This window comes from Heterodontus francisci, chromosome 2 (genome assembly GCF_036365525.1).
Source record: "Heterodontus francisci isolate sHetFra1 chromosome 2, sHetFra1.hap1, whole genome shotgun sequence".
Taxonomy (NCBI): domain Eukaryota; kingdom Metazoa; phylum Chordata; class Chondrichthyes; order Heterodontiformes; family Heterodontidae; genus Heterodontus; species Heterodontus francisci.
The window spans coordinates 89,158,060-89,174,748 of record NC_090372.1 but is presented as its reverse complement, the minus strand read 5'-3'; the positions used below and the strand labels follow the sequence as shown (position 1 = coordinate 89,174,748).

The following is a 16,689-nucleotide window of genomic DNA, read 5'->3' as shown; positions in this document are numbered from 1 at the left end:
TCTTGATAAGCAAGGGGGTTGAAGGTTTCGGGGGTTGGTGGAAATGTGGAGTAATCAGTTCAGCCATGAACTTATTGAATGGCGGAGCAGGCTCAAGGGGTTGAGTGGCCTACTCCTGCTCCCAATTCGTATGTTTGTATGATAATAAAGATGTTCTATTGATGGTGGCAGTCCTCGTAGTTTACACATCCTTGCAAAAAACTTTGAAAAGAATGCTTCATTGAGCATGTGAACGAATATGTGTTTGCAAGTTCAGTCACTTTTATTACAATAAGCACATTGAGTTACAATGACCATTGTCATGCAGGGCCCCATCTGCCTAGAATGAGGCACATTAATTTTGCCACATGAACATTGATTTTTAAACTGTTTCTGGAGTAAAGAGAGAACTTGCTTGGGCGGCACAGTGGTGCAGTGGTTAGCACCGCAGCCTCACAGCTCCAGCGACCCGGGTTCAGTTCTGGATACTGCCTGTGCGGAGTTTGCAAGTTCTCCCTGTGTCTGCGTGGGTTTCCACTGGGTGCTCTGGTTGCTTCCCACCTCCAAAGACTTGCAGGTTGATAGGTAAATTGGCTATTGTAAATTGTCCCTAGTGTAGGTAGGTGGTAGGAGAATGGTGGAGATGTGGTAGAGAATATGGGGTTAATGTAGGATTAGTATAAATGGGTGGTTGTTGGTCGGCACAGACTTGGTGGGCTGAAGGGCCTGTTTCAGTGCTGTATCTCTGAATAAAATAAAATAAATAAAAGAAAGCAGCACCAGACCTTTGACTGGAAGGACACTTGCATATTTACAGACAGTGCTTAAAGGAGACAAAGGATCATTTCCTGCTTCAATTTAATCCACAATGGACTTTTGATTACCAGACGTTGAGGGTGGAGGAGTCCGCACTCCAGGTTAACTGCTAAGATGGCCGAATGCACAAACAGACATGGTCAGACCAGTTTAGTCACATGACTAACTGGATGTTGGAGTTTTTTGAATTTGAAGTTGTCACAGAGTTTTAACCTGGCAGAAAGCTGTTTGCTCCTGGACTGAAAAGACCTCTTATAGCTGGCTTGCTGCACCCTCTCCTGGCTGCTCGCACCTCTTTCTCACAGAACTGAAGACCCATTGAAGACACATGAACCCCAAGGAGACAAGTCTCCTACAGTGAAAAAGGTTTAAGAAGAATACTAGGCCCCAACGAAAAGCAAGACTACCTACAATCAAGGACTCTACAGCAAGCTCGAAGCACAGTAACAAACCCCACTCAGAGATTGCCTCAAATGTTTCACTTTATTTTTCTTCTACTCTTTTTTGTCCCTACTTGCATATGTCTATTGCATGTGCATGCTAGCGTAGGCATGGCGTGTATCCGTAGGCGTTAACCGAATTAGAGTTTAAGTTTAAGTTTTAATAAACTTCACTTTTCTTCCTTAAACCTAAGAAAGCCTGTTTGTGCTAATTTCTTTGCCTTATAATTGGAAAGCGGTGAACAAGGATTCACCAAGGGGAAGCTAAAACACAATGTGTTCAAAAATTAAACCCTGTTACAGTAAGGCTGAAAGGGAACCCCTAGACCTCTCTCTCACCTGATCGTAACAGAGATTTGGGTGCTAGATTCCGGGATTTTACCCACAGACCAACGAGAGATTGGAAGTGGGAAGCCAAATTGTTCTCGATCAAAAAAAAAGTTTAATACAGGTTTTCTTGTGGTTGTGTTTGATCGAATACTAACACGTCTGCAACTGAAGGGAGTAGCTCTCCAAGCCAGGGTGAAGTAACTTGGGATAAGTTAAAAGCACTGTCTAAGGAGGAGTTGAGAAAAATGGCTGAGCTGTGTGGGATCTCTGTACGTGGCAAGGCTAGGAAGTCTGAACTACTAAAGCTAGTGGCCAACCATTCTTCCCTTGAATCTGAAGAAGCAGAAGAAGTGTTAGAAGTAGACCCAGGCAGGGTATTGTTAGCAAACTTACAATTGAAACAAAAGAAACTTGAATTAGAAGACAGGGAAAGAGAGAAAGAGAGAGCCAGGAGAGGGAGAAAGAAAGAGCCTTCCAGATGGAACGTAAAGAGAAAGAGAGAAACTTCCAGAAAGAATGTGAAGAAAATGAAAGACAGGAGAAGGAACAGGAGAGAGAAATAGAAAGAATATTCCAGAAAGAATGCAAAGAAAGAGAGCTGAAGCAGCTTAAGTTAACTGGGGGGGGGCAAAAGAGTAACCCCAGTGAAAGCATGGCCAAAATGGAGGAGCATAATTCAGGGCTTGGTACAAAATTGCTAAAACTCACTCATCTAATCCCAAAATTCAATGAGGAAGATGTCTTTTGAGAAACTAGCAAGGCAGCTAAAATGGCCAACTGAGACCCAGTCTCTTTTACTGCAAAGCAAGCTAACTGGAAAAGCCCATAACGGTTATTCCTTGTTGCCAGATGAGAGTTTATCAAATTATGAACTGACCAAAAATGCTATCCTCAGGGCATATGAATTAGTACCGAAACCTATTGCCAAAAGTTTAGAACCTTCAAAAAGCAAGCTAAGCAAACGTATCTGGAGTTTGAAAGAAATAAGCAGCTGGCTTTTGACCAGTGGCTGAGGGCTCTTAAATTACAGCTCAGCTAAGAGACTCTCAGAGAAGTAATTCTGTTAAAGGAATTTAAACACTCTCTCCCACTGTGGGCGGCACAGTGGTTAGCACTGCAGCCTCACAACTCCAGCTACCCAGGTTCGGTTCTGGGTACTGCCTGTGTGGAGTTTGCAAGTTTTCTCTGTGACTGTATGGGTTTCTGCTGGGTGCTCTGGTTCCCTCCCACAGCCAAAGACTTGCAGGTTGATAGGTAAATTGGCCATTGTAAATTGCCCCTAGTGTAGGTAGGTGGTAGGATAATTGTGGGGATGTGGTAGGGAATATGGGATTAATGTAGGATTAGTATAAATGGGTGGTTGATGGTCAGCACAGACTCAGTGGGCTGAAGGGCCTGTTTCAGTGCTGTGTCTCTCTATGACTCTATGTAGAGGAGCAGTGGGTCCAGAGAACCTGGCAAGCAGCTATTCTGTCCGACGAGTTCGCTTTAATTTATAAGATGGTTTCCCAGGGGAGAACCTTTCCTAATCACCCCTAACAAATCCGAAAAGGAAAAAGGGTGGGAAGGTGAGAGGAGCCCAGGCAGTCATGGGAGAGAAAGGAAAGCAAGAGACACAGGGAACCTTCCTCCAGCCAAAAGGAAGGTGCTGTGAGCGAGAGAGAGACCCGGAGACGTGCTTCCACTGTAATAAGGCAGGGCATTTAAAAGCTGACTCCTAGAAACTAAAGGGAAAACCGGTAGGGTTAATCAGGGCACAACAACTCAGTGAAGACGGGGACCTGATGGAAAACCCAGCAGAACAAGCTGTGGCTTTAACTGCAGTAAGAGTGTATCCCAGGAAGCTTACTACAGCCAGTGCACGCAAATTTAACAGGATTCCTGAAGGTCAGCAGGGTTTTGTGTCTGAAGGGAAAGTAATCCCATACCCATCGAGTGGGGCCAGCAAACCCATAGTGATTCACAGGGGCCACTAGATCCCTTTTACTGGGAAAAGGCCTGATTTTCCCCCCAGAGAGTGCAGTGAACACCAAAATGGTGGTGAATGGTATTGGAGGGCAGTGTATGCCTGTACCTGTACACTGTGTGCACCTGGAGTACAACCTAGTTTCTGGATTGGTGACCGTAGAGATTGTCCCTAGTTTGCCTGTGGATGGGGTTGACCTGCTCCTAGATAATGATCTGGCGGGGGTGAAGGTGGTAGCTGCCCCAGTAGTGAATGAGGGACCACAGGAGCTCAGAGAGACAGGGCAGTGGCAGGAGACGGACCCTTGCAGTTTCCCTGAAATGTGTAGTGGATCAGGCCATGGTCAAACCAGCTCCCCCAGAGGAGACTGCATTGGCACTGCAGGCAAATGAGCATGAGGTCTGCCTGTCTCTGACTTTCCTTGGAAAGTTAAGAGACTCAAGGAATGAATTAAATGGATTTTCCCTAGCTGAGGCTCAGTGAGCCGACCCAGTATTGCCAGAGTTAGCACAGGCTGCCCTGTCCGAAAGTGAAACAGAGGGAGTCCCTGATTGCTACTATTTAAAGAATGAGGTACTGATGAGGAAATTGAGTTCTCAAGAAATGGACAGTAGTTCACCAGTTAGTGGTGCCACAGAGGTACCGGAGAAAGATATTAAGAAGGACCCATGAGACTACAGTGGCTGTACATGCTGGTATATGAAAGACCAAAGCCCACATAAGACAGCAGTCTGACTGGCCAAAACTCCACAAAGATGTGGTGGAGTACTGCAGGAGTTTCCACATGTGCCAGGTTGAGGGGAAACCCCAACCCACACTAAAGCCTGCACCCCTAAGTCCTGAACTGGTGTTAGGAGGACCCTCCAGCAGAGGGCTGGTGAACCTTAAGGGACCCCCGGCGAGAACAAAAGGGGACAGGCAAGCACACGGCTGGCAAAAGTTTGGAAAGGGAAGGGGAAAAAGTGACTCACAGCGTAGGTTAAAGGAAGTCCGGGAGGAATCCCGGATGAAAACCCCTGCTGTCCGGTCAGCCAACCCCGAAAAATGTGAAAAGTTAGACTCCACATCCTCCTTTGTAAATGCAGACTTTAGAAGCACCCCACCAGAGTTGTTAAAAACATTTACAGAAACCCGCAGAGACAAAGAGAGACCTCAAGGGGGCACAGAAACTGTGAGGGTGATGCCTCACCTAGTCAAAGTGCCACAGGAGAGTGCAGTCAAGTCTGCACACATACCTGCAGGCAGGAATGTCCCAGAGAACAAAGGGGAGATTAACAAAGAATCCACCCCCACAGTCAGAGGAAAAGGGAACCACCCATCCCCTGAAGTCAAAAGCCTTTGCATGACTTAGCAAAGCACTGAAAGAGAGTTCAGGATAGACCCACCCACTACTAACTCTCCTGAAAAAAACATTACCTCAGCAAACCAGTCATGGCAATGGGCAAACTGAAGAAAAGCTTCCCCAAAGAACCAAAAAGGGGAAATTAAAGCAGCATTGGCACCCAGAAAAGACAATGTTAATAAGCTTTAAGGGTTATGAATGAATGGAAATGAATGAGAGAAATGCATGTTTTTTCTTTCTGTATCTTATATTTCTCTCAAACCTTTTAATGAACTGCGCCTTTTTTTTCAAATCACATTTCATTCCCCTGGGTGTGGAGGTGTCATGCAGGGCCCCATCTGCCAAGAATGAGGCACATTAATTTCGCCACATGAACATTAATTTTTAAACTGTTACTGGAGTAAAGAGAGAACTTGTTTTCTAAGAGAAAGCAACACCAGATCCTTGACTCGAAGGAGATTTGTATATTTACAGACAGTGCTTAAAGGAGACAAAGGTCCATTCCCTGCTCCAATTTAATCCACAATGGACTTTTGATTACCATACTTTAAGGGTGGAGGAGCTCGTTTTCCAGGTTAACTGCTAAGATGGCCGAATACACAAAGAGATGTGGTCAGACCAGTTTAGTCACATGACTAACTGGCTGTTGGAGGTTTTTGAATTTGAACTTGCCACAGAGTTTTAAACTGGCAGAAAGCTGTTTGCTCCTGGACTGAAAAAAACCTCTTGTGGCTGGCACAGCCTCTTCTGTCTGCTCTCATCTCTTTCTCACGGAACTGAAGACCCATTGAAGACACATGAACCCCAAGAGAGAAAAGTCTCCTACAGTGAAAAAGGTTTAATAAGAATACTGGGCCCGAATGAAAAGCAAGACTACCTACAATCAAAGATTCTACAGCGAGCTCGAAGCACAGTAACAAAACCCCTTCAGAAATTGCCTCAAATGTTTTCACTTTATTTTTCTTCTGCTCTTTTCTGTCCCTATTTGCATGTGTATATCGCGTGTGCATGCTAGCGTGGGGCACGGCGTGTATCCGTAGGCGTTAACCGAATTAGAGTTTAAGTTTAAGTTTTAATAAACTTCACTTTTCTTCTTTAAACCTAAGAAAGCCTGTTTGTACTAATTTCCTTGCCTTATAATTGGAAAGCAGTGAACAAGCATTCATCAAGGGGAAGCTAAAACATAGTGTGTTCAAAAATTAAACCCTGTTACAGTAAGGCTCAAAGGGAACCCCTTGACACCTCTCTCACCTGGTCGTAACACCTTATTATATGTTACCATTTAAGGCAGACAGTCGATGGGACAATAATTGCATGCCTGTCAGCCCTCTCCTACTGATTTTTTAAATTTTGCAATCAATTCAGAGAGGGGAGTGGGTCAGGTTTGGAACCTGTAGCCATGGCACTTTTGTTTGATAAACAGGCACCTTTATTCCAACATAACATAAAGTTGAAAGGCAAAGGGAAATGATACAAAATTTTAGACAACATGATTTTATTTTACATGATCATATTGTCAACATAATGGGAATTTGGGAACAACTTATACATCACTTTTCTGACTTTTGTTAAATTGTTTATACCCAAATCATCAGGTATAAACTTGGCTGTAATGAAAGCTGATAAACTAATATGGAAATACTGTCCCTCCATAGAGTTAAGATTCATACTGCAAACTTGAGCATCTGAAGCAAAGGATAGGCTTCCAAATTCAGTCAGTAAAATGCACAACTGGACATAATGGATGCCTATAGTAATATTTGGGGTGGAACACAGATGGTTTTAAGAGTATGTATGAACAGAGCCTTAGGGTTTCAGGTGGCTGTGTAAAGCAACTTAGCTGGGTTTCTCCAATGCTTCAGTGGGAAATTGTACCAGCAGTGTGACACTGAGTGTGATACAAAGACCAGAAGATTCCAGATTAAATCTCTGATTTGTGCTGACTGAGTCTCCAAAGGGAAAATAATCAGCCAGGCCTTCTGTTGCTGGATGCTGTCTGGTGACCCCTACGTGTGTGTATAGACTTCAGGGGAGACTTTGCTCAGACTGAACAGTGATGTCTTCACTGTCAGAAAGCTTGCTGACCTTCTTGTCTCACACATGAAGAGCGACCTAAAGGCTGCTTTTACCCCCTGGAGCCATACCACAGCATGGCTTACTGACTTCAAAAGAGAAGGAGCAAAACCCTCAGCCTTGCTCAGTTGATTTATGAGGGCTGATTTAATTTTTAGCAGTGGTGGAAAATGGCTGGTGTGATTGGCCACCCATTATATACCTTCTTTGTTTAGGAAAATCGGCCAGGGCTTATAACAGCCGATCTGCTATCACCCGTTTCTGCCACCACCGAGAGTTCTGATCAGCCCTATGATGTAATCATAAAGCTTCAATTGTGTATTAGTCCTTTTCCATACATCCAGCCATCGATTGTTATGTATGTATTTAACATCAATCTATTTTGCTGTGCAAATGCTCTCTCACTGTTTTGTACACAGTATCTTAACAGCAAACTAAATAAGCTAGACAGGCTGTAGTGAGTAAGTTTGTTCTGTTTAAAGACTGGTAATTATAGGATTGGAAGCTAGGAAAACAGATTCCTATGTCTCACCACTGTTGTGTGCTTCCAGTTGTGAGGCAGAGTTGACAGCCACCTTGCAGAGGGAGCAGTAAAGCAGCCGTTTTGCTTTTTCTTCTTCCGTCTCCTTAGGCAGAGCTGTATTGCAGCTACTGGATGTAAAGGATTTTTCTGTCGTGGAAATGGATTCTGTTGTTACACTATCACTTGCTGCTGCCAGTGTTGTCACTTTTGATATTGTTGCTGTCCCTTGAGTGCTGTCTAGAGTAAAATAAAAAAAATCGTGAAAATGAAGCCAAGTACAAACTATTTCTGTCACAAAGCTGGCTTTCAGCTAATATAACGAAAAAATTAACTGCATTCCAATAAAAAGTCCAATCTATCAAATGTTCAAAACCATCTATTCTCTTCACTTTTTTAATACCACTTTTCAATATTTGAACTGTGGATAAGGTAATAATTTTGTGAAGACTTTGTTGAAGAAAAGTCTTTGATTCTATCCCCCATGTATGTAATTTGAAGTGAACGGACATAACCAACAAACAGGTTTGCCCTGCAACAATTGCCATTGACTTCCTTCCATGATTTTCAATAAATTTTTTCAATTATTCATGCAGGTCTGTCTTTGGAGAGTGATCACAGAAAAGCTGTTGTGATAACAATTCATGCTGATGATGGTTTCCTTGGTATTTGCTGTGCTGTTAGGACAAATGGAAAGATGTTCATTTCTCTAGCTCAGCTTGTGAATAACAACAAGCTAAGTTTGAATCTTCTGTGAAATAAAAATGATCATTATGCACTGTCATCTGATCAAAGCCCAATCCCTATTGCTCTTTCCAGGGCAAATGTTTCTGTCCTCTCTAATTTTACTGAAAAGTAGACACTGAAAGGGATGGTTTTTTTTAATGTACGGTGCAGATCGGGCTGGTGCCACGCAGGATATATGCTACTCCTACCCAATGAGGTTGGTGTGAGGCCCCATCTATATTTGTGATTAGGTCTCATTTTAATATTCAGGGAGAGCTGCCGGCACCAACTGCACTCCCTATAGGCAGCTCACCCATTGGGAGTGTGGGAAATCCAGTGGAGACTGTCACTATTTAAAAGCAGCCTATATCTCTTAAACAGGAGGTCAACTTTTTATATGGTGGATACTTGAGCTTATATTTCACTGTCTGCTGATAAGAAAGAACTTGCATTTATATAGTGCCTTGCAGAACTCCAGGACACCCCAAAACACTTTACAGCCAAGGAAATATTTTTGAAGTGTAGTCAATGCTGTAATGTAGAAAGTGTGATAGCTATTTCGTGCGCAGTGAGATCCCACAAAAAGTAATGTGATAATGAGAATATAATCTATTTGAGGTGTTAGTAACTATGTATAATCCTACAGTGATGAACAGTGTCAAATATATATTTACAACTTACATTATACATCAAAAGCTAGAATTATCCATAAGATTTATACATCCAATATATCATGAGATTCTGTCTTTGTATTCCAACACTGGTGATGTAATGTTTATAAAAATGGCAATGTACTGTACCCACCATTTGCCTGAGGGAACGTATTCATGTTTATTGCTTTAGATTGTTTGTCTTTTTCATCTAATAAAGATATATTGCACTTAATACTACTTCAAATGAAAAATAAATGCAGAAGATGAGCAAATCAGCAGCAAGTAAGAGGTTCTCCTCACCATTGATGGACACCAGGTTCTCAGGCAAATAACTCAGCAATAGTGCAGAGGAAGATGGCTGACTTTGACAATGCCACAAGCCTTTCTCCAACAATCTGGCAGCAATGCAAGGACAGATTTAATGACCTCACCAGAGTTGCCAAGAAGACTCCCAATCATGTTGCATACTGTTGTAGTAGTTGTAGCGTAGCTAGGACATCGTAGATAAAGTAGAGTCTAGATTAGGTCAACTAATAACTCTTTATTATATATACATTACTATTTACACTCTGGCACTCTTGATTATTTCAGGGGTAATGCCGTCCTTACCAGGGGCTCTTCCACTGGCAAGAGAATCAATGGCATCACTGAGTTCCGATTTTGTTGGCTGTTCGTCCAGCTCATCCATGACTGGCAGAGACTGTGCTGCATTGAGGGCGGTCTCAGTGACAACATTTTCCCTGGAGTACAGTTCTAGGTAGTGCTCCACCCAGCGGTCCATTTGCTTGCGTTGGTCAGTGATTGTGTCCCCTGTTTAGGATTTGAGGGGGGCGATCTTCTTGATGGTTGGCCCAAAAGCTCTCTTAATGCCATCATACATTCCTCTGATGTTTCCGGTGTCTGAGGCCAGCTGAATATGACTGCATAGATGTTGCCAGTAGTCAATTGCGCAGCGCCTGGCTGTTCTTTGTGCAGTGCTTCTGGCTGCTTTAAGTGCTACGGATGTTAACTCGCTGGGGGCTTTCTTGTAGTTCAACAGTGCAATGTGCTTAGCGGCTGTGACAGGTTCCAGTTCTTCAAAGGGAGATTGAAACCAGTCTGCATTCTGCTTCACGCGTTTGCCATAGGTGGTCAAGCTGAGTCATAGATGGCGCCTCTGATGTGGGCCCACTTGGTCTCTGCATCCTCTGCAGGAGTGTTTTGAAGGGCATTTTCAAGTGAATTTAGAAACTTATGTAACAGCTGTGAATGAGAAATTCTGCTAGTGTTGATGCGCGGGCGGTCCTTCTGCTTGGAGTGATGCATTTTCTTTGGTTTGAGTCTAACCTTGCTGTTCACCAGGGAGAGGTCGGTGTCGCAGTCCACATTATGGAAGCTGCGTGTGATTTGGACACTGTTTATGGAGGCTCGCCTCGGATTTCCTCGTAGAACTGGTCTTTAGCTTCAGGTGGGGAGCAGAGTGTTGGAGCATAGATGCTGAGCAGGTCTACTGGACCAGAGGCGGTGAGCAGTTAGATGGACAGTATGCGTTCCAAGCCATTTGAAGGTGGTTCCATCATGCTGAGCAAAGAGTTTCTGATGGCGAAGCCCACTCCATGCTGTCTTGGTTCTTCAGGATTCCTACCCTGCCAGAAGAAGGTGTAGTCTTGCTCCCTTAGAGATCCGCTCGCAGGGAGGCGTGTCTCCTGAAGTGCTGCAATGCCCACATTGAGTCTACTGAGCTCGTTGTTAATGATGGCGGTCTTCCGAGAATCGTTGATTTGTGTAAAGTCTTCCGACAGGCCAGGACACATAGTTCTGATGTTCCAGCTTGCAAAACGAAGGGCTGGTACCTTCTTTCCTTTTTGTGTTGTGCTGTTTGGTGCGGTGTTGCAGTCCACTTGTCGGGCAATGACCCTGAACTCCAAGCACCCATTGAAGCAGGTGGACTGTGGCGGGACAGAATCTTTCTGACCGGGGGCTGCCCGGTTTGAGGCGGGCAGTAGCTGTCCAGTGAGATGCAATGACCTCTCCCACCGACAAAGGCAATCCATGGCGCCCAATCTCTATGCCAATTGAGCTGGACTTATAACCCGTAACTGCTGCCTTTCGTGTTGTTTTGGTCGCTGTGAGGCGACTATGGAGTGACCTCTCCATGGCGCATGCCTGGGCAGAATGTATGGAGGTTCTGAGCTGCCCAAGCATCAAAGCCCCCACTCGGCCTTCCTAGTGGGGTCCAAAGGAGTGCAGAGCATGACATTTGGCACCGGTATGGCTGCAGGAACTGCCGGAAACATGCCAAAGGTGACACATGGGGTCATGTGGCCTTAGGGGATCCGCTTCTGATTTTTTGTTAGGAGTTTACTCCCTTAGCCTTGGTCTCTCCCGAGACGCCCACAAGACAATGGGGTTGTTAGCTCTTATCCCTGAGCAAGGGCCCTAACAAGTAAATTGTGCGATTTCATGGAGGGCGAGGGAAGTGGGGAACGGTTGCGAGGAGGGAGGGATTGCGAGGGGGGAGGGTGCGGAGGGAAGGGGGTGCGGGGGGGAAGGGAGATCGGGGAGTGGGAGGGGGAAGGGGGTGCAAGGGTGGAAGAGGTGGGGGGAAGGGGGTGCGAGGGGTAGGGGGTGTGGGGGGAAGGTATGTGGGGGGAAGGGGGTGCGAGGGGTAGGGGGTGTGGGGGGAAGGTATGTGGGGGGAAGGGGGTGCGAGGGGTAGGGGGTGTCGGGGGAAGGTATGTGGGGGGAAGGGGGTGTGGGGGGTGCAGGGATGCAGGGGGGAAGGGCGTACAGAAGGGTGCAAGGGGGGAGGAGAGAAGGGGGTGCGAGGGGGGTGGGGGAAGGGGGTGCGAGGGGGGTGGGCGTAAGGGGGTGCAAGGGTGGAAGGGGTGGGAGGAAGGGGGTGCGAGGGGTAGGGAGTGTGGGGGGAAGGGATGTGGGGGGAAAGGGGTGTGGGGGGCGCAGGGATGCAGGGGAGAAAGGGGGTACAGAGGGGGAGGGGACAAGGGGGTGCGAGGGGGTGGGGGGAAGGGGGTGCGAGGGGGGAAGTGGAAGGGGATGGGGGAAGGCGGTACGAGGGGGGTACGGGTGGGGGGTCAGTGCAAGGGCCGGCCGCGATGTGGAGCTTTTTCTCCTTCTCCCGGGATCTGATCAAGGATTTTTCGTATGAGTCCAGTAGGGGGGGCCAAGGCCTCACTGGGCCTTTGGCATGAGCTCAACGTCGCCCCAGTCCAGGCACTGCGGCTCCGGCTCCTGCACCGACGTGACCCCATAGCGGCATCTTACCCACCAGATAATTCCCAACCTGCTTTGTGTGAGAGAAACTTTTCACCAGATCCTGAGTTATGGCAGCAAAACACTGCTGCACTTCAGAGTCCTTGTTCACTTAATCCCACACCGGCAGCACACGCTCAGCACATGCCTGCTATACTCTCAGCACTCCATGAACTGCTTTGCCTGTGCTGGGATGAGGGAGCAGTACCACAGGACATGCGCGATGCCAATATCATCACCATCTATAAGAACAAGGGTGACCGCGGTGACTGCAACAACTACCGTGGAATCTCCCTGCTCAGCATAGTGGGGAAAATCTTCGCTCGAGTCATTTTAAACAGACTCCAGAAGCTGGCTGAGCGCGTCTACCCTGAGGCACAGTGCGGAGAGCAGAGAGATCCACCATTGACATGCTGTTCTCCCTTCGCCAGCTACAGGAGAAATGCCGCGAACAACAGATGCCCCTCTACGTTGCTTTCATAGATCTCACCAAAACCTTTGACCTCATCAGCAGACGTGGTCTCTTCAGACTACTGGCAAAGATTGGATGTCCACCAAAGCTACTAAGTATCATCACCTCATTCCATGACAATATGAAATGCACAATTCAGCCTCATCGGATCCCTTTCCTATCCTGAGTAGCGTGAAACAGGGCTGTGTTGTTGCTCCTACACTGTTTGGGATCTTCTTCTCCCTGCTGCTCCCACATGCGTTCAAGTGTTCAGAAGAAGGAATTTTCCTCCACACGAGACCAGATGGCAGGTTGTTCAATCTTGCCCGTCTAAGAGTGAAGACCAAAGTATGGAAAGTCCTCATCAGGGAACTCCTCTTTGCTGACAATGCTGCATTAACATCCCACACTGAAGAGTGTCTGCAGAGACTCATCGACAGAATTGCGGCTGCCTGCAACGAATTTTGCCTAACCATCAGCCTCAAGAAAACGAACATCATGGGACAGGACGTCAGAATGCTCCATCCATCAATACTGACGACCACGCTCTGGAAGTGGTTCAAGAGTTCACCTACCTAAGCTCAAATATCACCAGTCTCTCGATGCAGAAATCAACAAGCGCATGGGAAAGGCATCCGCTGCTATGTCCAGACTGGCCAAGAGGGTGTGGGAAAATGGCACACTGACATAGAACACAAAAGTCCGAGTGTTTCAAGCCTGTGTCCTCAGTACCTTGCTCTAAGTTAGCGAGGCCTGGACGACGGATGTCAGCCAAGAGCGACGTCTCAACTCATTCCATCTTCGCTGCCTCCGGAGAATCCTTGGCATCAAGTGGCAGGATCGTATCTCCAATGCAGAAGTCCTCGAGGCGGCCAACATCCCCAGCATATACACCCTACTGAGCCAGCGGCGCTGGAGATGGCTTGGCCATGTGAGCCGCATGGAGGATGGCAGGATCCCCAAGGACACATTGTACAGCGAGCTCGTCACTGGTATCAGACCCACCGGCCATCCAGGCCTCCGCTTTAAAGACGTCTGCAAATGCGACATGAAGTCGTGACATTGACCACAAGTCGTGGGAGTCAGTTGCCAGTGATCGCCAGAGCTGGCGGACAGCCATAAAGGCGGGGGTAAAGAGTGGCGAGTCGAAGAGTCTTGGGAAAAAAGACAGAAGTGCAAGGAGAGAGCCAACCATGTAACAGCCCCGACAACCAATTTTATCTGCAGCGCCTGTGGAAGAGTCTGTCACTCTAGAATTGGCCTTTATAGCCACTCCAGGTGCTGCTTCACAAACCACTGACCACTTCTAGGTACTTACCCATTGTCTCTCGAGACAAGGAGGCCAAAGAAGAAAAAGAAGAATTTACACTCTCCTCAAGCCTCCTTAGCTAGAATCCTTGGGCTGCGACTTTCTCCTTCCAAAGTCCATTACCATGTGACTATTACATCACCATCTCTACAGTGGGAGGGGTTGCTCTCACTATCTCCAACATTAACCCTTGCATGCCCTTATACTACATCTCCCCCCCCAAGTCTTTATTCATATTTTCTTAAACATATATGCATTCTTGACTTAACCTTTCTCCCCCCAAGTCTCTGACTTCACAGATTTAGTGTGTTCGGAGGTTTCACAACGCTCTCCAATCTTGTTATAGTCTGAGTTGGATGATCAGTAGTCTTCCTTGTGTGTCTGGATTGCTGACTTGGTTGATTTCTACTAAGGATTGTCATATTCTGTTTGCCTTGGGTTTGTTCAACTTCATCTGGGGTTTCCAAATGAATGATTGACTGTTGCTTCTGGGGAATAGGGATAATGTTTCTCCTATTTCAACATATGTTTCCTTCAGTTGTGTGTATCACATACAATCTCTGGTAGTTTTCCTCTCTGTGGATTACAGTACCTTCCCTTTCAAGGTCACGCATCCATTCTCTTTGGCCTTCATTCAAGTTTCGGTAAATCTCTAAAATGAAATCTTTTGTTGTAATTTTGAGTTTGTTGCCTTCGATAAGAGGTTTCCCGGTCTCCTACTCTCTCGTAGCCCAGACATTCAATCCTGGAATCAATTTTTTAGGCAAAATAAGAAGTTGCATTCTTATCTTCCTGCCCATCAGTAATTTTGCAGGTGATAGTCCATATATCAACGGTGTAGAGCAATACATTAGAAGTGAGGTTGGAAGATCTTCAATCTTCTTCAATAAGGACTTTATGGTTTTTACACCTCTATCCGTTTCACCATTCGACTGTGGATAATGTGGTGAATTTGAATTCTTATTCTTGTTGCAAACTGTGTGAAACATTTATTTTCAAACTGTGGTCCGTTGTCTGACAATACTTCATCAGGGATACCATGTGTCGCAAAGGTGTCTTGTAGGACTCTTATAACAGTTTCAGTTGTTGTTGAATACTTCTATCCCACTTCTATCCACCTTGAGAAGTAATCAATGATGATGTTACAACTGAGGCGGGAGGAGTGCACTATTCATTCTAGTCTCACTTTTCCACAGGTCACAACATATATTTAAATTTTCCCACTAACTGATACAGTCAATCATATACTCTATTTTTCCCAGAATAAAACACACTAACCAGGTTTCTTTAATAAACAACAAAATTATCAGTTTATTATAAAACAAGTCTTAACCAGTAATGAAGTAAAGCATAAGCATACAGATTGAAATATTAAAGTTCCCTTTTTACCTTAGCCCCTCACACACCAGTTAACCAGAAAAATAAAGGGATGTTTGTTTTTAGAGCTCTATTACAGACAAAAAAAACCACTTGGGCTGAATAATTGCTCAGTCTTGAAGAAACAGCCGATGAGATATGTTGTGTTCCAAAACTGGCATACAGTCTGGCCTCTGAGTACACGTAGACAGATCACTGGGATCTTTTAGAACAGTTCTTTTCAGGTAGTATTGAGAATTAATTTTGCAGGCTTTTCTTCAAAGACAGGAGACAAGATGAGTTGGCACAGTGGACTTCTCAGGGTCTTTTAAAGAGGTGCTGGAAAGCTGAGCAGGGTTGTGGTTTTCTCTCCTTCCTTGTGAATCCTCTTCTCTCCTTGTAAATTCTCTCCCTTTTTATACAGTTCAACCCCAACACCAAACAATTCAAAAGTGAAACTGACAATAGGAGGTTAACCTTTTGATCTCCATCAATCTTGACCTGTCACTTCTTTGTAAACAACTTCTCCAGGTGTCCAAAGTTCTCTGTTGTTTATTGAGCTGAAAGTCCAGTAGTTTCCTGGAAAGGCTTGTTGTTGTTGCTGGAATTCAGGTGGCTTCCCAGAAAGGCTTGTTTTCCTCACAAAACCTCTCAATACCCTTCTTAAAAAACATTTCCAGGGACTGTTTTTCAAAGTCAAGTGGCCTTTACATGACCCCCTTTGAAAACCCAAAAGTTCAACATTTCTTCAATATTTCAAAAATGAATCGTCAAAAAATATATTTAACAAAACACAGAAGCACTTTCATAACAATGATTATGTAGGACTTTCCATTGAACATGAATAAATTCATACCTAGACATTGCCAAAGTCTGGTCGTAAATTGAAATAAAAACAGGAAGTGCTGGAAATACTCAGCAGGTCTGACAGCATTGTGGACAGAAAAAAAACCAGAGTTAATATTTCAGGTCTGTGACCTTTTATCAATACAGTTCTGATGAAAGGTCACAGACCTAAAACATACGGACATACGAATTATGAACAGGAGTTATTCCCATATGGCCTTGATGTAGACGTTCTAAGATATCCGATCTCAGTGAATTAGGAATGACTAGTCTGTCATCATAAACTAGCAAATCATTGATAATTGGGAAGTATTTTCTATATTCATAGGAAGATTTCATCGTTTTCCCACAAGGACGTTGTAGTGGCCACTCTTGTGTGCAATACTACCTTATGCAAATACATTCTTCATCGCTTTTTTGGGATTGACAAATTTCTTGCAATTTCTGTATGCTTGCTGGCCAAATTTGTGCGGTGTACTGTGAATAAGACTCTATTTCATCCACAAAATTCATATCTTGTTGTGTCGAATGTTCAACCGTCGCTTTTAATAGGGCATCAGCAGATGTTTGCATCTTTCCCTGGACATATACAGTCTTGTACATATATCTCATCAATCTTAAACACTCTCA

The 16,689-nt window shown here is 45.2% G+C and overlaps 1 protein-coding gene across 6 annotated transcripts in view; it reads right to left on the bottom strand.

Annotated features, from left to right (window-relative positions):
• Positions 1–16,689, bottom strand: part of LOC137385236 (zinc finger protein 385D-like) — an 812,282-nt gene that overhangs the window by 47,188 nt on the left and 748,405 nt on the right. For 5 of the 6 annotated variants that reach the window (XM_068060224.1, XM_068060229.1, XM_068008597.1 and 2 more), the window contains one exon: positions 7,479–7,706. The exons of the other annotated variant lie outside the window; for it this stretch is intronic. In XM_068060224.1, coding sequence (XP_067916325.1) covers positions 7,479–7,706 — 228 coding nt within the window. The remainder of the gene's footprint in view (positions 1–7,478; positions 7,707–16,689) is intronic. 6 annotated transcript variants of the gene reach the window in all.